General features: G+C 47.7%; 1 protein-coding gene across 1 annotated transcript in view; it reads right to left on the reverse strand.

The window, feature by feature from the left end:
* The window catches only part of Nvy (CBFA2/RUNX1 partner transcriptional co-repressor nervy), a 41,702-nt gene that overhangs the window by 2,067 nt on the left and 16,174 nt on the right, over positions 1–23,461 (reverse strand). The window contains exons 3-7 of the mRNA XM_076319219.1: positions 13,861–14,318; positions 12,432–12,578; positions 5,789–6,075; positions 853–1,499; positions 473–771 (exon numbers count right to left, since the gene is read on the reverse strand). Coding sequence (XP_076175334.1) covers positions 473–771; positions 853–1,499; positions 5,789–6,075; positions 12,432–12,578; positions 13,861–14,318 — 1,838 coding nt within the window. The remainder of the gene's footprint in view (positions 1–472; positions 772–852; positions 1,500–5,788; positions 6,076–12,431; positions 12,579–13,860; positions 14,319–23,461) is intronic.

Here is a 23,461-nt window from a genome sequence, read left to right on the forward strand (position 1 = left end):
TAAATGGAAAACAACGCCGAGAACGGACGGTGAATAAATCCTGGACCGTGGCGACCGTTAATTGCGATCCATGCTGCGATCATTCAGGAGCAGTCGCAAGACTAAGATTCGGACCGACGTTTCCATCTAACGTTTACCAATTGTTTCTCGTAGATTACTCGGTAACATCTTTTACCGATCTCTCGAGAGGACCTCCACGCGGAGTATAAAGATATATTACTCTCGAACTAATAACATTCCAAACTATGCACCGTAATGATTCAAACACTGTAACAACTACTCCCAAACTGTGCATTGTGATAATTTGAGAGTAATAGCTAGAAGTGTCATTCGATTCGAGTCAAGTCAACATTTCTGCGTGTAACACTTCGCGATCCCTCGAGTGGATCTCTACACGAGACTTCGAAACGCAAACTCGTGCGCTGCTCCCAAATTGTCAACGCCAGGTAGAGAAAATCTCATCGTTACTCACGGATCCCGAGATCGTCTGCAAATGCGCGTCCTTCTCGTCCTCGGTGGTCGACGGCATCGAGTTTGAAGTGGTGGTCGGGGTGGTGACGGTTCTCGCGTTGGCGTCCACCGCGCTTGGATTCCCATGGACCCGTAGAAACGATCCCTGACGAAGTGCGCCGTGATTTCTCTGCGACAAGGGTAGATCGAGGAGTCGATGTACCCGTAGACGTTCGTTCGCTCGGGATTCGGCCACTGCTACCGCCACGGCTCTCTGGACCTCGGCCACCGCGGCCCTCTTCACCTCCAACACGGCTTCTTCTGCAAGAAACGCTACAGTGACGATACGTCTATTCGAAACGCGAAACGAGAGCAAAAAATGAGAATCGCGCGACGACTAACCGGCCTTTCTCTTCACCTCCGCGACTTTGTCCTCGGTGGCCCTGATAGTTTGCGCTACGATCTCACCCGACAATCGTTTCAGGCTACCCTCCCGATCACCGGTCGATGACTCCACCTGGGAACCGTTCGTAGAGGATGGATTGTTACCAGCGGCGTTATTGCCGCCACCGTTACCATTTTGGGCTCCAGCCGACGTGGAGGGTGCCAACGTGGGTGCAGCGGCCGGACTGGAGCAACCACGTGTCTGCAGAATGGCCAATGCCCTCTTGGTCTTCTCGACCATACCGAGAATACAGTTGAGCATCACGTGGATGTTCTTCCATTCGTCGTCGAGGCTACCGTTTTGCGTTTGAACGTGGCTCAACTGTTGCTGTTGCTGTTGCTGCTGGGCTAGATGGTGCGTGCCCGAGAACGCGTTTATCTGATTAATTTGCACGAGGCTAGGTGGTACCGGGCTTGGTCCGTGACCGTGCCGGTGACCGTGACCTTGCATCGATCCGCTCGACGAGTGAAGCGGATGATACCAACAATAAGAAGAGGAACTCTCGGTGGACGGCTGCTGTTGGCCGTGATGGTGACTCCAGGGATTCGTCGACCTCTTCCCGTACACCGGCACGTCGTCGAGGAGGGCGCCGTTCTCGTAGTATCTGCGACATTTCCACGAGGTACGTGAAGCGTGTCTCTCACGCACCGGGGAACTGTATAGTCGCGAGATCTCTTTTCTTGCGATTAAACCTAGCTTAGGAGGGTTCCTCGATAACGGAAGTATCCTGAAGAAGATCACCAGGAAACGTACGGTAATTCTATCGTCAAAGAATACTCGTATACTCTATGAGTCTTTTATCGAGGAACTATAGTTGCGTGATCTCTTTTCTCGCGATTTAACCTAGCAAGGGAGGGTTCCTCGATAACCGAAGTATCCTGAAGAAGATCACCAGGAAACGTACGGTAATTCTATCGTCAAAGAATACTCGTATACTCTATGAGTCTTTTATCGAGGAACTATAGTTGCGTGATCTCTTTTCTCTCGATTAAATCTAGCTCGGAAGGTTCTTTGATAACGAAAGTATCTCGAAGAAGATCATCAGGAAACATATGGTAATTCTATCGCCAAAGAATACCCGCGAAGTCTCCGAGACTTTTATCGAGGAACTATACTCGCGTGATCGTTTTCTCTCCCGAGTAAACCTAGCTCGTAAGGTTCCTCGATAACAGAAGGGAATCATCAGGAACCATATGGTGAGTCTACTACCCAAAGAATACTCGCGTACCATACGACTCTCTTAATGGAAAACCATAGTGTTTCTCTTCCAATTAAACCTACATCGGAGGGTTCCTCGATAATAGGAGCATCCCAAAGATGGTTACCAGGAAAAATATAGTAATTCTACTACCGAAGAACACTCGCGTACATAAAGAGTCTCTTAACCATAGTCGCGTAATCTTTTCCCTCCTAATCGAACCTACGTCAGATCCCTCGATAACAGTACTACCTCTAGCTGCGTTACCGAGGAAACGCAATAATTCCCCTAAAGAATACTCCCATTACGAGTAATTCTTTCCACGAATTCTGCTTCAGTTTTCGATCGGCTCGTTGCGTCAACGATCGACGCTCGATCGTATCGAGCCTCGTTAATCCTCCGTCCACGGATTAGTCGAGTATCATCGGGCAGGGTGGGTGGGGGGTGATTTTGTAATTTAGTTCGGACAGTGCGCGCGTTCGTCGCTGCGCAGCTACGCAAACAGCCAGGAGCGTCGAAGCGTAAGCCGAACGTGGGTCGTATTAGCGGGATGCCGATAGGCACTCGAGGCAAGTTTGCTGGTAGTCGAAGGGTAGAGAATAGAGGGGTCTAGGGAGAAGGACGGTCGCGGGGGGTGTTCGAGAAAGGTGGTACCCCGATGATATATGGAAACGTCACCGGCAGACATATCGAGAGGAGGCCAGAACCTGGCATTGCCAGAGCGCGCGTCGCGTTTTGTCGCCTTCGAGCTCGCTTCGGCGCCCCTTTACTTTACGCGTACACGCGCATATCATATTCTGACCGCAAATACCGATCGTCGGGGATCGAACACACCCCTACCCACCGATTCCCAAGACATACCTATTCTCGTGCACTCGACGATTCTTTCTATCGCGACGGTTCACGGCTAGGTGCCCGCGTCTCGCCAACGATCCTCCTACCCTCTCGGCGAGTTACTCGAGACCACGGTCTCTCGCTTACCTACCACGTGCCACCTGTCAAACTCTTCGACGGGTAATGGTCGTCCAGCTTCTTTCGCCGAACGAAAATTACACCGAAAAGAAATTCACTCCGTGCTGGACGATTTGTGATAAGAATCGCGCGAAAGAATTCCAGCGCGAAGGAATTCCATGTAATTTCCGTGTCTGTAGCGAGTGGCGGGGAGTAACAACGCGTTGACAATCGTTTTGGTTTTTGAATCCGGTTGTAACCGTTTTTAGATTCTTTCGCAGTAAAAATTCCAACGTGAAGAAATCTCAGTGGGAAGAAATTCTACGTAATTTCCGTATCCGTGGCACGTGGTGTGGAACAACAACGCATTAACAATCGTTTTGACTTTTCGAACCCGGTGTAACGGTTTTTAGATCCTTTCGTAGTAAAAATTCCAACGCAAAGAAATTCGTAGAGTAATTTTACTCGTAAGAATTCCACCGTAACTGTACATCTCCGCTTTACCAAAAATTCAACCGCAAGAAATTCAAGCGCGCGGAAAATTTATCTTCGTTGAATACCACGGTGATAGGCCGATATTTTTATTTCAATGAAAGTTTCCACGGTAGCTAATCGTACACCCGGTGTATTTCATTTCGATCGTTACCGACGACCATCGCGATTAATATACCCGCGTGTCTCGAGAATTATTATCCGCGCGTTACGAGCGATAGGCTAACGGTTAGGCAATTAAGGAGACGTTAACGAACGCGTTACGCGGACAGAGGTTAGCCGTTGCGCGATTAATATTTGTCAGTCGGTGAAAAATATCAACGATGAATCGCGCGGTCTCGTACCAAGCTGTCGTACGTCTAAATTCCTCGTGCATCTGGATTCCGTATTATCGTTCGCATTCTCGGATTAATTGATCGTTCGTTCGGTTTCGCGAAGGTCGTTTGAACGGAAGTCTACTGTACTGCGAGACCGGGTCGAGAAAGACCCATTGGAACTCACCAAGGTCGAAAAAGTACGATCGCGCGAGTAGAACCAAGCCTCGAGGTTCTGGACGCGTACATGGTGACTTATCGGTTCGATTTTTCGCGAAGATTGATTGAATGGAAGTCTACTGTACTGCGAGGCCGGGTCGAGAAAGACCCATTGGAACTCACCAAGGTCGAAAAAGTACGATCGCGCGAGTAGAACCAAGCCACGAGGTTCTGGGCGCGTACACGGTGACTTATCGGTTCGATTTTTCGCGAAGATTCTTTCGAGCGGAAGTCTACTGTACTGCGAGGCCGGGTTGAGAAAGACCCATTGGAACTCACCAAGATCGAAAAAGTACGATCGCGCGAGTAGAACCAAGCCTCGAGGTTCTGGGCGCGTACAAGGTGACTTATCGGTTCGATTTTTCGGGAATACTCACGAGAGAGATTTCGCATCGTGGAAAATGCATCGCGCGGCCCGCCGACCGCGTCGTTTTAACGCACGTACCGTTTTCGGGGGCTCGATCGCGATAAATATCGGCGAGAAGTGCAGGGCCCGCGGCCAAGAATTTTTCCAAAACACCGACGCGTTTGCGGCTTGGCAAATATACTACGCACGCGTGTACGCGCAGGTGCGTGGCTTTCGTTCGTTCGTTCGTTCGCTCGTTCGTTCGCGGGTGAATTATCGCAATGGACGGGCGAAGATTTCGCGCGGTCTTGTCCGCGATTTACGAGCACGCGGAAAGAAAAATCGGGGGCCACCGAACGAAATTACCCGATCGGTGATTCGAGCTCGCGTCGGAACATTTCTAAACTGTGAAAAGCGGAAAAGATACGCGAAGTACTCCCTTTGAGGGTCGACGTCCTCGACAATAAAAAATCGAAGAATCTTCGCGTAGCTTAACGACGATCCTCGATCTTGAATCTTTTCCGAGCTTTGTTACGGGGACGTTGCAAATTCCTGATTCGTCCATCTGTGACAATTTCCATCGAGAAATTGGATCGAAAAAGCTCGAAGAAGATTTCCAAAGTCGAGAAGATCCAAGAAGATATACCACCGAAAAAGGTGTTTCGATATTGATAAAATCCCTTTGGCACTCTCGCAACTATTCAAAGGGGGGTTAAGTGTCTTAGTTACTCTTCAGGAATACTTTTTTTGAAATTTTCGAACACCTTATATCTTAAAAAGCGTTTCAATATTGATAAGATCTCTTTGACACTCTCGTAATTATTCAAACGGGGATTAAGTGTCTTAGTTACTCTTCAGGAATATTTTTTTTGAAATTTTTGAACACGTTATATCTTAAAAAGTGTTTCAATATTGATAAAATCTCTTTGATACTTTTCTAATTATTCAAAGGGGGGGGGGTTAAATCTCTTAGTTACTCTTCAGGAATACTTTTTTGAAATTTTGGAACACCGTATATCCACAAAAAAAGCGTTTTGACATTGATAAGATCTCTTTGGCACTCTCACAACTATTCAAAGGGGGTTAAATCTCTCAGTTACTCTTCAGGAATACTTTCTCCAAATTTTCGAACACCTCGTACCTTAAAAAGCGTTTCGATATTAACAAACTCCCTTCGACACTCTTACAACTATTCAAAGGGTTGTCAAATCCTTTAACCACCCTCCAAGAACCTCGTTCCTAATTTTTGTTTCAAAACACCGTCACACCTATCGATACAGCTCGTACCGCTAGTGCGTGGGGATCGACGTCCAACGTCGATCCGCGGCATTTCGTGAGGCGAAATTTTCAAACAGCATTACGGATTCACTCACGGAGTGTCGGAGGCGCGACGCTTCGGTGCGTGCGTCGCGGTGCCGGAATAATGGTGCAGACCGCCCGTGGCGTTGTTCGTGTGCTGAATAGCACCGACACCGGGATTAGAATTGGACCGCATGCCGTAATGAGCGGAGCACTGATTGCCGCCGTTTCCTATTCCGTTTCCACTTCCCAGCCCGTTACCAGTCTGCTCCCCGAAGATCTCGACCGGCTCCCCTGTGGCCAGCAAGCCAACGGCCTCCAGGACCGCAGCCTCGTTCGATCGTAAGAATTGCGCGCAGCTCTGTCGACAGAATCAAATCAAATCTTATCGGCTGGGGACAGGGTTCACCGTATCCGCGCGAACAAGGATTAAAATTCGAACGATTCGTCGCGCGGGATCACGTTTCACGAGTTACCGTTCGAAATACTTCTAAATGAAAATTTACATCGATCGTTGCTTACAAATGTAAAAAGATATGTACATCGATACTTGAGAATCTTGAACGCGACACTCCCTGGTAAAAATATCGCACTTGTTCTCACCGAGTGGAGCGTACTTCGTGATTCTTCCGTTTCTTCGCAATAAATTAGATCTCTTTTGAGAAAAAATCTCAAAAGTAAGAATTCCGTAGAAATTCCGTATTCGAAAAAAATCTCAAAAGTAAGAATTCCCTAAAAATTCCGTATTTGAAAAAATCTCGAAAGTAAGAATTCCGTAGAAATTCCGTATTTGAGAAAATCTCAAAAGTAAGAATTCCGTAGAGATTCCGTGTTTGAAAAAATTTCAAAAGTAAGAATTCCGTAGAAATTTCGTATTTGAAAAAATCTCAAAAGTAAGAATTCCGTATTTGAAAAAATCTGAAAAGTAAGAATTCCGTATTTGAAAAAATCTCAAAAGTATGAATTCCGTATTTGAAAAAATCTGAAAAGTAAGAATTCCGTATTTGAAAAAATCTGAAAAGTAAGAATTCCGTAGAAATTCCGTATTCGAAAAAAGTCTCAAAAGTAAGAACAATCCCCTTTACATCGCACCGATCTCCGTATACACGATACCTCTGTATATTCGTTAAAATACCTCGCCGATATTAAAATATCAACGTGTTACTCGCGCGCGCGAACTCGGAACGTCTACGAAGCGCAACGCGTTTTACGCATCGTAAAAGGTGGGTTACGCGTTCGTCGTTCTAGCCGGGTCGGAGCGGTCAGCAGCGGCACGCCCGCTCCCAATCAGTTTCGATTTTTAATATTCGTCCGTCGGCTTCTTTACGGCCGGCACCACCTTTCGTCGAAAAGTTTCGAACACCGGGACCCTCCGTACGATGTCTGCCCGGCGGTGTGGGATTTATCGCTTCTAATTCAATATCGGAAGGTTTTCTCCGTCTCGGTCGATCGGTTCTCGCCGAGTCGCGCTTTCTCGCGCTTTCTCGCGTTCGCAATTCTCAATTAACGATCATCGATCGGTGGTTCCGCGTTCAACGACGCGACGCCGCACACCTCGTCGTCGGGGCGCTCGGTTCTCTCCCGTTCGCAGCGTATTCGAGCCGATCCAACCCCCGTTCACGGGTGTCCGCTTCTCCGTTCACGGGATCGGGAACTCTCGTATACGAAAAGGGTCTCGCGGCGCCTGTGCGGATGAGAAATTCGTCGTCGTCTAGCCGAGATGGTCTTTCGTTCCTTCGTCGTACGGGCTGCCTCGAGAAATGTAAATCGTTGCTATTAATTTGCAATTCGTTACCGCGCGGCACCGTTCGCTCGCTCGCTCGCTCGTTCGTTGACTCTTCGCGCACTCGTCGTACCGGCGAGTTGCCACGGCGCCGGTCCGCGCTCCGTCTACGTTTTTCTTTTCGCTCTCTTTCGAGACAGGCAACAGCTGCGAGCAGTCGCGCAACCGGAACACTTCTATTAATTCCACCGAGTCGTACTTTATTCTTGCTCGTGGAGGATCACGAATTCTTTTTCCGCCACCGAAGGGAAATCAAAGGGAATATCGCGCCACGCCACGCCACGCCACGCCACGCCACGCCACGCCACGCCACGCCGCACCGTGTTTTATTTCCTCGAACGCGAGGAGATCCGTTTCCAGATTTCTCCTCGAGAGGAACGCTGCCCGACCGCTCGAGCGGAACCTTTTAAATATTCGAACATCGAGGAAGTAACGCTTTAAAGAATCGCCTCCGAATTAACGAACGGACGAATTCGACGGGACCGTGTATTTTAAACAAACGTGTACTTCAACCGGGTTGCTCTAATTTCTCGCGCATCGGGGGAAGGACGTTTGTTTCGTTTTTATAATTCGACGAGATTTTATTTTAATCGTAGTTACTCTTTGTCACTCGAGTATTCTCCGTTGGGCGCTTGTGATTCTTCTTTCGCGTTCCAGGGTGAAATTACGTTTTAATCATCGCTTCAACGGGACTCTAATTTTCCATGTCGCGAACGACGTTGGAGACACCGGGGAAAAATATTTTTACGTTCTTTGCTCAAAGTCTCTTTCTCTCTCGCTCGTACAGTTTCTGGTAAATATTTTCATTTCTTTTCGTCGGTGGGTTGAAGAAGTACGTACCTTCTGATTGTTACCGGGAGAAAATTAATTCAAGCGTATTTAACGTACGCGTGTATTTAAACACACACCGCGTACCCTTCTAAAATACACCTTATATATTAGGTTGTTCGGAAAGTCGTTTCTTTTTTTTTTTGAGGGAAAATGAAACACGATTTTTTTAAAGTGTATAAACATTTCATTAAATTATACATTCTCCATTTTGGAAAACGAAATCACTTTCCGAACAACCTAATAGTTCTATAGTTACCATTCCAAAATTTAAACAACCGACATACATAAATACTTCACCTGGTACAGTTCTATAGTTACTATTCCAAAATTTAAACAACCGACATACATAAATGTTTCACCTTGTATAGTTCTATAGTTACCCTTCCAAAATTTGAACAACTAACATACATAAATGTTTCACCTCGTACAGTTCTATAGTTACTATTCCAAATTTGAACAACCAACATACATGAATACTTCACCTCCTACAGTTCTATAGTTACTATTCCAAAATTTGAATAACCAACATAAATACTTCACCTCGTACAGTTCTATAGTTACCCTTCCAAAATTGAAACAACCAACGTACATAAAGTACGTACACACTGTGCTTAGAACGATCAGTTTCATCGTACGAGAAAACGTTTCGAATGTTTCGTTTCTCCCGAGTAACGATATTTCGCGGTTCGGGACGCCTCGGAGGGTGTTCCCGAAAACGCGACGACGTCGAAAACGACGAATCGTGCCGCGTCGCGGAGGAAGGTACCGCACGCGGAATAAATAAGCCGGCTGGTAGGTATCCGCGCGAACGTTTCGGTTTACGGGATTACGTTCGCCGATTCGCGCGATTTTAACAAGCAGCACGAGGCAGCGGCTCATGGAAGAGCGACTCGAAAAGCAAAATGGCGTAATATGAATCGCGGTTACGCGCTCCCGAGCTTTCCTTTAATCGTCTTACGTTACATTTAGAGAGGACGGTGAACGTTCCCGTGTCGTCTACGTCGCGTTCGTCGCGCGATAACCGATCGATTTTTCCCTCTTGGTGTTCTTCTTTTTTCTTGGTTTTCTTTTTCTCGAAACGCGTTTGTCGATTACCAACGAAAACTCGCGATTCGAAAACTGATGAATTGAAAACTCGCGGATCGAAAACTGGTGAATCTAAAACTGGCGAATCGAAAACCGACGAATCGAAAACTGGCGGATCGATAACCCACGAATCGAAAACTGGCGAATCGAAAACTCGCGAATCGAAAACTCGCGGATCGAAAACTGGTGAATCGAAAACTCTTGAATCGAAAACTCTTGAATCGAAAACTCTTGAATCGAAAATTCTTGAATCGAAAACTCACCGATCGAAAACTCGCGAATCGAAAACTCGCGCATCGAAAATTGGCAAATCGAAAACTGGCGAATCGAAAACTGACGAATCGAAAACTCTTGAATCGAAAACTGACGAATGGAAAACTCTTAAATCGAGGTTTCGGTTCTCGGTGGACGGTCGGATGTACAAAATACAAGGAAGAAAGAAACGAAGGAAAAGTTGGGCCCCGTGGTAACCTGGCGTATTCCGTGCCGCGAGCTTTTCAAGTTCGCCTTTACATTCGATTCGTTCACCTATCTCGCCGTGAAGCAGGCTGGCGTGCTCCCACCCACGATCGCGAAGTAGCCTGGGAAATTAAAACAGGCCAGCAGCCGGTCAGCCCGGGCTCTGTTGATTTTACTCGCTACTCCTGGACGCGTTTCCTCTCTTCCGTCTTCGTTGTACGAAGTTTAACGAGCGTGAGCGTAATAGAACCGTAATCTACATCGGGCCACTGGCGAGGAACGAGCGAGCACGTTTCGTAACGCGGCTCGCGAGTTTCGTTCGACAGCGTTTTTCGACAGCGTTGTTTCGCACGGTTATCGAAACTTTCGAATACCCGGAACAGTCGAGAACCAGTTGTTCGAGATGCACTCTGCACACTGCACTCCCGACCCTGTACGAGGTGAGCGATTTCGAGTTACGGGTGTAATAATTACGCGTCGGTTCGTTGTTGGTCGAGAAAATATTTGTTTCTTTTTTTTTTTTTTTGTTTTTTTCCTGATTCAGGAACGGAGGCGATTCAGAAACGAGACGCGAAAAATGTATCGGAGCGATCCGTCACGATCCATAGACGCGATTGTCCACCATTTCGTTATTAAAAAAAAAAAAGAAATATTTCGAATTGGATCGGTTCGCGTATCTCGAGCGGAAAAATTCACCCGTTTCCTAGGAGAGCGTTTTTCGAAAAATGTTTGGAAACGATCGAACCGAATTGTACTCGTAAACCGGAAACAACGGGAGTAGAAACTCTTCCACGCTTTTAGCCGAAAGATTGATATCCGGTGAAATTCATGACGACGAAAATTTGGAACACTTCGATGAGTAGCGTCGAGCCGGATCGGGGGACATACACATTTATGACACGACGAAAGATGAGAACGAAGAGAGACATCCGGCACGCGCGACATTCTCAAAGAGCTAGATCGACTCCTGAATAACAAACGATTCTAATCTTATCCCCGTCCCCGCTTAAAATTCACTGGATTCACCGCGGAATAAAAATCGACCGCGCGCCCCGCGGCGCGGAATTGTGTATCTTTTGAAAATTTCAGCAACTAACGTGGGTTCGACGATTCGCCTACTTATAGTTCCACGCTTTGAACATTTGAACAATCGGTGTACGCAAATACTTTACCTTATACAGTTCTATAGTTACTATTTGAAAATTTAAACAACCGAAATACGTAAGTACTTCATCTCGTACAGTTCTATAGTTACCCTTCTAAAATTTGAACAATCGACATACGTAAATACTTTACCTTATATAGTTCTATAGTTACCCTTCCAAAATTTCAATAATCAACGTACGTAAATATTTTACCTCGTACAGTTCTCTAGTTACCCTTCCAAAATTTAAATAATCGACATACGTAAGTACTCAACCTTATATAGTTCTATAGTTACTATTTCAAAATTTAAACAACCGAAATACGTAAGTACTTCATTTCGTACAGTTCTATAGTTATTCTTCCAAAATTTGAACAATAAACATACATAAATACTTCACCTCATACAGTTCTATAGTTACTCTTCCAAAATTTGAACAACAAACATACGTAAGTACTTCACCTCATACAGTTCTATAGTTACTATTCCAAAATTTAAACAACCGACACACGCAAGTACTTCACCTCGTATAATTCAATAGTCACCCTTCGAAAATTAAAACGATTGACCTCCATCGATTCGCAATTCCTACAAATAGATACATCCTTCGAAAATGTCACTGGAAACTTTTGAGCGACAATGTACAACGACCCGTATCCCTACGGTGCACTCTTCCGAAATTTCTCGCATTTGGCGCAGGTACATCGGGTGAGTTCTTTTTTTCTCTCTCTCTCTCTCTCTACCGAAGTGGACCCCTAATAGCGTTCGAGGACAGCGCGCGCATATTCCCTTATAACCGAAAATCTATGTTACGCGTACTCGGGGGTGGTGGATAACGTAGATAGGGCCTACGTGCATTCATACATCGTGTACCCTCGACGCCACGTTGCAGCCGTGTGGGGTGATTTATAGTCCTCGTAGCGACTCTAATAAAGCATCCGGCTCCTTATGGGTCAGCCGTCGTTATTCTCGGCGGTTCCTCTGCCTCAGACACGATCCACTTTTTTTTTCTACGCGCGAGAAAACTTAACCCGCGATACGCCCAACGATCTCCCGGTCGTTCGTGAGACAATAGTTTATAAGAGGGTTCGCTCGACACCGTGGTCCCGAAATTCCGTTGCTCGTAGCGAACAGAGAACAAAGAACAACGAAACAGCGTCGGAGGGTTACCACGACTCGAAATAAGAGACCCAGAGACTCGAATACGTGTACGGATCCACTCGAAATTTTCTTCGAGAACGAACTCATCGATTTTCATCCTCCAGGTTCTCGTCTCGCCATGGAATCTTCTCGTACACGATTCGTATCGCGACATACGCAATCGTTACGTTCGTAATACGCGATCATCGTTCGCGCGTCGTCCTCGTTACGATCCGTTCCGTGCACCGATATCGATGTTAACGAGCGAAATTACCTGGTTACTCGCTCTGGCGGCATTGTTGAGGTCCCTCTGCAGAGAAGGCAAGGTGTGCTTCAGATACGGTAACACAAAGCCACGGAGACGATAGTTGGTAGCCTCCTGCAGCGCCGAGTGGAACTCCTCCGCGGTTCTGCTCCCGTTCTGGAACGACAACCGAGAGGATTCCGCTCGATTAGTCCCGTCGGGACGTCTTTTCGGTCCACGGCGGTCGATAAGTCGTCGTCCACGGTCCCGAGGGATTTTGTTTCCCTCCCCCCGGGGAACGGTCGGGCCACGGCCGCGATTTCACGTTTGTCACGTGCCACGATCGTTTTACGGTTAAGCACGGCTACCAGATGTCACGTTTCCGGAACGCGTGCTAGCTCGTGGTACACACGGTAACGCGATGCGTCCCTGCAACGTAATTTGAATATTTCCGTCCGTACCGACGGATACACGAAATTCTTTCGCATCGGAGGATCGTGACGAGTCTGGTAAACTATTTCCAGGCCCCCGTGCTACACTCGGGAGCCGTGAACTTTCCGGTTATCGAAGCCGGGGCCCATCGAATCTATCGTAAAGGCGTTCGTAAAATACTACACGCTCTCGTCTCCGCTCGTCTCGAGGATCGCGAGTGCACTTTGCGTACCAGCCAGCTCCGTCAGCTGGTACGCGTACCTTACTTATTGTTACTACCGCTGTTGCGAGAACGATCGTAACCTAGTCGCGGAGCACTCGTCGAAAGAATCTACTAGGTGTCCGAGAGATTCTTCGAAAATTGTACGTAACCTGGCTACAGTCTCGAGGATCGTTCGCTTCGTAAATGTACCGGCGTTAGGGATCATTAATTACGTCGAGCCAGTTCACGCGAGAGAAAATCCCGAGCAATGACTAGATTTATTTTGGATACCTCGATGGTAAAATTTGAGAAGAATTTTTCATTTGTAAATGTTACGTCGAAGTATTTTGTAACTTTATCAAGGATCTTCTCTCGAGCATCGCGTGAAAGCTCGGTGGAGAAACTAGGGTGACGTTTGCGACGTCTTCGTACCGAGAGACCGTAACCTAAAAGATTCAGAGAATCGAAAAGAAACAAACGAAAGATCTACGATCGCGAGATCGCGAGTAGTATTATCAATCGCTGCGAAATACTGAGAAATAGAACATCTCGAGCAATAATAAAATTAACGATCTTTTATTCGGATAGACTACTTCGTCAAGAATCGCCTCTGGAGCAACTCGCGTAACTGGTCGCGAACCTGAGAGGTCAGTTGCAACGTACACCTCTTAAGATCACGTGACACAACCTATCACGTTCCGAAGAATCTACGAGCGAAAGACGAAACGAGAGCCTCTGCCGGTAAGTCAGTACTGTTCCGTGCTCTCGAACCTGTCGACGATCTCTCGCGTAAGAACTCGAGAAAAAGTCAAAAGTGGGATTTACCAGAAGCGTCAGCACCAGGGTTCGCACGGTGTCCCCGGTATCCGGCGAGATGTTCGTAGCGAATTGCACGAGAGTGCCGAGCAGTCTCTTGAACATGCCGTGACCGGCGAAAACACCGGCGATGCATCTGGTGCTGGTGGTGCCATTCGACAGCGCGGGTACATCGTTCTGCTCTTCCGTTCTGCAGTTGGCAGGAGGTCCGGCACTGCCACCGCCGCCAGAGCCAATTCCATCCTCGAACTCGGGCTTCAGGGAGTGCGAGGGCAAGGGACTGTCGTTGTCGGAGGACACCGAGCAACCGGTTGTCCCTTTGTACTCGGACCGTGGACCATTGCTCTGCTTTTGTTGACCGCTGGGCACCGCGGCCGAAATCCTTTGATGATGATGATGAGAAGACGGAGAGTGCACCTCCGGTTGGCCCTCCTCCCGCGACGATTTCTCCCGCGTCGCGGACCCCACTGCAATCAAAATAGTTTTTTTTTTGTGTTTTTTTTCAGTTCGTTCCGGTCACGATCGTTCAGCACCTCGTTAAAAGGTCGCCAGTCCAGGTAGAGGGATCGAGAGACACGTGCACGGCACGTTGGTCCGAAACTTTTGGCCCACGTTCGTGAACTATTTTAGAAGACACTTGGACGACACCGGTGTTTTCAGTTCTTGGGAATCTTCTATCGTCGTCGTCTCGCAAGGAAACGTTCTTTTCCTTTCGCGTACGTACAATCGAGCCCTCATCGAACGATTCGAAGAGTTACGGGAAAAAATTTTGGTACACTAACCGCGTTTCTATTCCCGCGCTTAAATCCGAACCGCAAGGTTGAATATTTCACCATATTTTAATGCTTGCACATTGTTCGCACGATTTTACTATCGCCAGGAGGAAGATTCATAGCTTCTCTTGAAAAATAAACTGTTCCGATAACCGATACATCGTTTACGGTATCATATGTCTACGACGTAAATATTCGGTTCTACGCTTGTTCGAATTGCCAAGTTACACGAACTATCGATCAAGAACAGAGACGATTATTCGACGCGCGTTTAATGTACACTTCCATGGAGGATACTACAATCGTTACAATTTACTTTTATAATTCTTCGCGTCTGCGTATACAAACGAAAAGTGACATTTCTATTACATTTCTGATAAAAATTGAAAACTAAGTCGCGTACTAATACCCGAAAATTGAAAACTAAGTCGCGTACTAATACCCTTTTGTCCGATAGCGTGAGTTTCGATGCGGATCACCGATGACCGCCGCGGTATCGAACCCGTTTCGCGAGTTGCTCGATAGGTTGCAACTCGGAGTTCTTCCCGCGGTTTCCGCGCCGCGTCCCCCGACCTCGTCCGTTCCGCCGCGAGCCGCGCGTTGGCAAGCGTCTCGTCCCCCGGAAACGATTCGACGAAGACGAGAGGAGTCGTCCGGGTAAAAAGAAAAAGAAAAAAAAATAAAAAAAAAACAAAACGACGATTTATCTCGGCAAAGTCGAAAGAGCGTTCAGCATAAAGGGACAACGTCGCCGCAAACGTCCTTTGTGCTCGGTACATCCGGGGAGCCGTCAACCACGGGGCACGTGAAACGGGCAGGCGAATCGGCCACTCGTTTACAAACACGCTGATAGTCCGCGCACACGAGCGCGAGGCACAGATGCGCGTCGACCGTGTACTCTGTGCGTGGGTGCAGCGGATAACATGCAATTACGGGCCGTGTCATCCACCTTGTCTTGTTCCCATTCTGTGTTCCGCGCGTTATCTCGCGGAATGCCTCCGGCCCCGTGGCATGCGTGGCAAAACGCCGTCATAGAATATCTATATATATTTACACGTGTGTGTTTCTATGCCTATGCATATATATATATATATATATATATATATATATATATATATATATATATGTATATGTATATATATATATATCTATCTATGTATATGTATATATATATATCCAGGTATATATATATGAATATGTATACATGTATGTATGTATGCATGTATATGTATGTGTGTATATATGTATATAGATATATGTATGCATGCATATGTATATATATTTATGTATGTATGTATGCATGTATACGTATATATATATATGAATGTTTGTGTATCTATATATACGTATGCCGATAACGGAACGTTACACACAGCGGAACCGTCCTCGCGTCTCGTCGCGGAGCGGAGCGGAGAGTGACAGTCGTAGCCGCGCCTAGCCCGGCCTCAACCAGCCGAACAACCGCGATTCGTGACGTTTCCTTTCATTTCGCAGTTTAATCTCGGTGGAAACGCGCGATTTCTGCGTCCAGGGCCTGCTTTTGACGAGCGAACCGACTACGCGGTGGTCTCCGAGAGACTACAAAGAATCGCGAGGGAAACGCGTGTCTACTCGTACCCTACCCCAAGAGACTTCGCTCGAACGATAGTCGGGTTTGGGACACCGAGTGTTCGGATCGTTGAATCTCGATGGTTTCGAGAACGTTTCTTTTTAGGTGTAGCCGGGTTCGTTTAGATCATTTCGAAGGTTTACGTCGAGTCTTCGACGATCGATTCAACTTCGACGTTGATCTTCTCTCGCTGGAGAGAATATCGCCGCGTTTCGAACTCGCGGTATGAAATTCAATAGGGACGTAACCTTTCTTAAAAATTTTGATCGTTAAATTTGCACATTCCATCGTGGAAGACTAACCTCCAGGTGCACTTTGTCCCTTTCGATCGTTCATCGCGTTTACATCTACCCTAGAGCGATACCATGGATATTTGTTTCCGCTCCGAGCGGATCGTTAAAGCGTCATTGTGTTCTCGCGATGGTAGCGCTAACGGTAGCTCGCTCACGCGATACGAAATCCACGTGGAAAAGTTTCTTTTTTCCAAAAAATTTCGATACCTAAATCTGGATTCCGTCTAAGTGCATCTTCTCTCCAGGTATAGCTACCTCGTCTCTGTTGATCGTTCTTCGCGCTTACGTGTACTTTAGAGGAATTCTCTGGCTACTTGTTTCCATTTCAAGCAGACTGTTGATGCTATTAGTCGTTAGTTTACACGATACGAGCTCGTGTATCCGATAGTGAAATAATCTTTTCGAAAAATTTCGATCTCTGGATCTGGATTCCATCGAAATGCATTTCTCTTCGGGTATAGTTACATAAAAATTCTGTTCATTTTTACGTTTACGTGTCTTTTTATAAAGGTTCCCCGATTAATCGTTAATGCGTACCATACGAGATCTTGCGATTAATAGAAAAGTAAACTTTTCGAAAATTTTCATCGCTGAATTCGGGTTGCATCGAAGTGCATTTCTTCTCGATGCTGTTAATCGTTGATTCACACCATACGAAATCGTGTGACCAATACAGAAGTAACCATTTTGAAAATTTTCATCGCTAAATCCGAGTTGCATCGAAGTGCATTCCTTCTCGATGCTGTTAATCGTTAATGCACACCATACGAAATCGTGCGATTAATAGAGAAGTAATCTTTTCGAAAACTTTCATCGCTAAATCCAGGTTGCATCGAAGTGCATTTCTCCTCGATGCTGTTAATCGTTAAGTCACACCATACGAAATCGTGCGATTAACAAAGAAGTAACCTTCTCGAAAATTTTCATCGCTAAATCTGGGTTGCATCGAAATGCATTCCTTCTCGATGCTGTTAATCGTTAATGCACACCATACGAAATCGTGCAACCAACAAAGAAGTAACCTTCTCGAAAATTTTCATCGCTAAATCCGAGTTGCATCGAAGTGCATTTCTCTCCGGGTCGTACTTGGTTGCTTTCGGATGATACTTCGCGTTTACACGCTGGTCGATTCGACTTCGATACTCTGGCTACCGGTTTCCCCTCCCGTACAGGAAGAAGCTCGTCCAGGCGGGTCGTTAAAGCGGTAGCTTCGATTACTTCCTCGTTCGCGGATGCCTAGCTTCGCGAACAGTGCACCTGCACGCGCGGGCGTGCATCGCGCGTAATCATCCGGCTAATGGTATTCCATAAAGGGTACGGTCGCGCGTTCCAACGGAAAAAAATCCGTCGAATCGCGTCACTTGTTAAAACGTGACGAGTGCACGAGCCGTAGTTAACTACCGATGCAGTTATCGATGCATCGTTTCGCCTCGAATCGTTTCGATATTCCCGCGACAGCTACCGATACCCGTTTCGATCCCATCGTACGCAACGTGTATCAGCCCGTGCATCGATATACGTTGCAAACGCGTGAAAAACAAGGAACAAATCGCCACGAAGTGCGCGAGAGAGCGCGCGTAATCGTCGAACGTCGAGAAAAAGAAAATAAATACGAATAAAGTATCAATAAACGTAACCATCGGTAGATACGCGGGGTAGAATGCTCTCGCGTAAACTGAAATAAATCTCGATCGAGTTTTCAGAATGGAGAATCAAATCGTGCGGTTGGAAATACTCGACTTTTAGTAATTTCTACCGATTCGGTTCGGTATCTTATTTCGAACACTCGTAACTGTACCTCGGTGTCGAATATCGATACGTAATCGTGTTTTCATCGATAGTTAATGTATTAGCTGGGAGCAGAGGTTCGCGTAAAACGCGCGCAAATATCGCGATTTTCTTTCGGACGAACATCTCGAAGAAGCCGGGTCGATTCGTCGGGCTCTCGACAGGCTCTGGTCCAAGAGTGGGAATTTCCAGATTGTGTGCGCGTAAATTCGTAACGTAGGTAAGCAGAGAGGAGTAAGGGTGGGACAAGGGGGAGGACGGCGCCACCGTGTCACTGCAACCTGACGCCGGTAGCCAAGAGGTAATTACCTGTACCTGAACTCACGGCAAACTAAATTACCTTAAACGTACCTTATACCCCCGGCGAGCGCACCTATCGCGAATCAACCTCGCGATATCGCCCCGCCCAACGTCTTCGTTCAACTTAACGATGGGACTTGCTCGCCTTTTTCCAATAATTTCTATTTTCCTAACAACGGGGAACCGAATGGAATTAAGTTACGGACGATCGTTAGAGAGATTCGATACCGAAGTTACTCGCTGGGAAACTCGTACGATGTTGTACAAGATGGAGAGAAAAAAAGTAATTCTTAAGCTAGACCAAAATTGATTTTTTTATTCACCAATTACACGGGTCAATTGTAATCGTACTTTCGAATTCTTGTTTCCGAGTGTACATAGATGAATTGTTTACGATGGTATGGAAGAAAGAAAAATTGCTCGACGGGGGTAGGAAAAATTATTCACACGGTGTAAATAATTACACCGCGAAAGACACTACGGACGAATGTTTCGACGGACTCCGAATCCGTGATTTGCTGGTTGGCAACGAACGCCAACCCTTGCACCTTTTCCGTTTTATTAGACGCTGCACAAGCGTCTACGTAGCGGACACTGCTGGTGGCACGAACGTTGTTGCTGCTGTCGTTGCTGACGTTGCTAGTTTCTTCGTTCAGCCGCGAACGGTTCTCAACCCCTCGCTTCGCGCCGCGGATAAATCTTTTCTGGCTCGCTGGTTCGTCGCCTCGATAAGATGTTCCAACTGTGTCCATCCTGTTTCGGAATTCGTCGAAGTATCTGCTGTTACACCATCGTTCGCGAATACCATCCAAATTGGCGACTTCGAGCTCCGTGAAATCTAAAATTGACCGATCGTTTCAAATTCGTGGAAAATAACCACGACTATCAATTTTCTATCGATCTGCACAACTTTTTTCGAAAACGAATTTCGAAACTTCTTCGGGTAAATTAACGCAATTTTTGGTTCAATTCTCTCTCCCTGCGTACAAATTATTTTATTCCTACCATTTCATTCTATTCGTAACTATTTCGTACATATATCGAACAAGATCGTATATAAACTACGAACACTAAGTGTTCCTCCGGTATATTTAAACCCTTTGTATCACCCTTTCACCGATTACATCGTACTCATCGTTCTCGAATACCTCTTCTTTCGTACCGTGTACCTGTACACACAACGAGGTGTGACTCTTCTATCGTTCGATCCACGATCGTTTCGCGTACAATTGAAACTCGACGAGAACCATCGTCGTAATCGGTACACTGGACGAGGACACAAGTTCGGTCCGGGTGATCGTTCGGCAATGTTCGAAAAAAAACGTATCGATCGGTACGATTGAGCCGTAATTGTAATTCCAGTAGATAATATCGTTCGCGGACGGTGCAGGGGCAGTTTGTTCGCGCGAGAGAGCACGGTGGTTGAATCGCGCGTACGGATCTCACCGCGGCTGGTTCGACGCGCACCTGGAACACACGCGGGGCGAACGTAGAAGCGGCTCGTTGTCTTCGCAGACGACGTTTCACGAACGCGAAGAGAGATCGATAAAGCGCACGTGCTCCACTCGGCTGAGAGTCCCTGGGTGGAAGTAAGTACGCTGGGACTCAGCTGTCGCCTCCTAATTGCCGGGACAATGCAACAGATGGCTTTGATCGCAATCCCTTCCCAGCCATCTCTTCCTCCCTTCGCTTCCTTTCTCTCCTCCCCCGTGGTCCCTCCCAACCACCCACCTTCCACTCTATTTTCTTCTATCCCTTTCGGTCCATTTCCCGATCGGCCTCCGCTTCCCTTTTTCCCTCCGGTCCTCGCGGATTTCTCTTCTTTTTCCAGCGTGGGTATCCCCGTACACCGCGCCGCGTCGCCAACCGGCCTCGGTACTTTACGATTTCCGATCTCGGTTCGGCTTCCGGCTCCGCTTCCACGACCTATTCTCGCCTCGACGGCCAACGACATCTGGCACGTGGAAATCCCCGCGCGAACCGATTCATTCCCTCTACCGATGAACGTCGCCTTGAAAATTACCACCGCTGGCCTTCGGTGTGGTTCTCTTCTCGGAAAGAATCGAACGTTCACGATGAATCCAACCGGACCGTTCTCCCGCCAATTTTTCAACGGTGACCCACCCAACGATCGCGGTCCACCACGGATACCGGTCGAAATAACACCATGAAATTTCACCGGTACAGAGACAACGGATCGTTCCGAGCTACCACCTCTCTGCGATCTCTCTATTTTTATAACGGTCCTTGCGAAGGGAATTTACGACGAGCTTTCACAGCGCTAGGGCTTAGTGGTCGACGATGGATATTCTTCGACAGGAATCGTAGAGGACACTTTTACCAATTAGATCGATCGAGGTTGGATCGTTTCGAGGCTACCGATACCTAACATCGTGTTCCCCCGATTCCTCTATTCGAGTAACCGTTCTTGCGAACGGTGTTCAAAAGTTAATCCACACGGAACTGGGTAATTGTTCACCCTATCGCGATTCTGGTCGCTGCTGTGTAAACAATTGATTCCAATCCCCTTCGAAAGTGTCAGAAGGGGGTCTAACATTCTTCTACGCGATGATATTTCTCACCAGGGACTCGCTTCCATAATTTACCCTGACATTGGTCGAAATATCTCGAGATAGGTTTCGAAAATCCTTCTATATTTACAACGATCCTTGGAAGTGTTGCTCGAAAAATAGAATCACGAACAACTAGGTAGGTACCTAGTCACCCGATCGCGATCCCAGCCACCGTGTAAACAATCCGGAGCCTGTAGCGCGGTTCGGAGGTGTCGGTACGGGGATAAGATCCTCCAGCGCGTTATTTTTCAGCCCGGTGGCGGGTGTGGGTGGTCGGGTGGTACGTCGCGCAAAGTCCAATCGGATTTGCCTGGGCGGAGAGTTTAATATCCCGGGCTGGTCTAACGTAAGACCCATTTCTCGGAATTGCAGCCGCGAATCCTAATAAAGTTCACTCGGAGCGAGGAGTGCCACCTTTCAGGGGATCGTGGCGTTTAAAACTCGGCCGCGGGGTAAATTGGAGGCGGTCTCGCGACGGCTCGAAAGGAGAACGGATGTGCTCCCCCGGTTGGAACTCGTTTTCGTTCTACGTCGTAAGCATAACCCCGGGGAAGAAGGTGCGAGCGAGGTGGGTGCCGGTGGTGCCGCGCGCGCGGCGAGGCGCGGACTACTATCGCAAAATACCTCGAACGGCAACGTCGGGGATGCCGACGGTGTACCGGATATGATATCAGCCTCGAGCAGAATCCCGGTGGAAGTGTTGGACGTGCCTTATCGCGTCTGGTCCAGGCAGTCAGCCGCTGCACGAACCGACCTAACCAACACACCGAGGCCAACCAACCAGCTTGACTGACTGCTCGCAGGAGTTTCGCCATCCCCCCATGGAACGTTCTGCGATCGCATTTTCGTACTCGCGCACACAGCGAGCCACTAGCGCGTGCACACGTGCTGCTCTCTTCTCGCCAACCCTTCCCCACTTCTCTCTCCCTTTTCCTTTTTTTCCTTTCGATCTTCTCTCTCTCTGTTTCTCTTTCTCTTTTCCTCTTTCTCTCTCTTCGTGTGTGGCTGTCTCTTTTCCGCTCTTTCGTTGCGGTAACATCGTAGATTCGGGGATGGAGTAAACGCAACGCGGACTTACGACGGATTTCCAAAGAAACCCGCGTGTCCGTGATGGCCTGACCATCTGTCCGCGCGGACCGTAGCGGAGTTTCGCGGACCGAGCCGGCTGAGTCGCGTAAATTTTTTACGATCTTCCGGGGGAAATTTCGCTCGCGAGTACGTAACGGGCGGCGAACTCGATAAAAGAAAGGATCGCGAGACATCTCGCGGCTTATTTCCTACGGCTAGCGTTCCATGGACTCTATGTACTGTTCGCGTCTCGAAAGAACGCCGATCGGGGTTAGGTTTGGTCGCAAGTCCGCAACGCGTAGGAAAATCGACGAGGAAAAGAATCTTTGAGTCGTCTCGTGACCGTTTTCTTCGGTTTGCTTTCTTTCGTTCACGTGTAAGCTATATAGTACTGTCTGCGACTCGAAAAAATGCCGATGAGGTTAGGTTAGTTCGCGAATCCGCAACGCATAGCAAAATCAACGAGTAAAAGAATCTTTGAGCCGTCTCGTGACCGTTTTCTTCCATTCTCTTTCTTTCTTCCACTTGTAAGCTATACGGTACTGTTCGCGCTTAGAAAGAACGCCGCTGAGGTCACATTCTCCGGAGATTCCACAAAGCACGACAAAATTGACAAAAAAAAGGACCACGAGCCGTCTCGAGAATTTTTCTTCGTCTCCGCGTGCGAACGGTATCTACTGTCGGCACCTTGGAAGAATTCCTTCGAGTCTGGACTTTCCAAAGAATCTCAAACGCGGGTCGAGTCGAGGAAAGAAGCAACACGACTTTTCGAATTCCCCGATGCTGCGTACCGCTACTGTCGTCGTCTCGGAAGAATGCCTCTGGAGTTTAATTCTTCGTAAGATCTCCGAATCGTGGGTCTCCTCGGGGCGCGCTCGGTGTAACCACGGGTCTGGAGAGTTCGCGATAGGGCAGCTCGCGCGAAATCGTTTCCAATGTAACCGGAGCCTTACGGTGAAGGTGTCCGCGTTTTCCCTGGAGGATGGAGCGCCGTCGCGTTCGCGAAAACCGATCGATCGTTGACGCAGGCGGGAAACGGGTAGAGGCTGGCGTTCGAACGCGCGATGACGGGGCTTTGACGAGAGAGAGGCGGGCTTTTTTCCTGAGCCATTTCCAAGGTAGCTGCGGGCTCCGGTCCCGTCTAGATAACCAGTTCGGTCTAAATGTACGATTCGGACGAGAGCGTGCCCGCGGCCTGGGTATACG

The sequence above is a fragment of the Ptiloglossa arizonensis genome, chromosome 8 (assembly GCF_051014685.1).
Source record: "Ptiloglossa arizonensis isolate GNS036 chromosome 8, iyPtiAriz1_principal, whole genome shotgun sequence".
Taxonomy (NCBI): domain Eukaryota; kingdom Metazoa; phylum Arthropoda; class Insecta; order Hymenoptera; family Colletidae; genus Ptiloglossa; species Ptiloglossa arizonensis.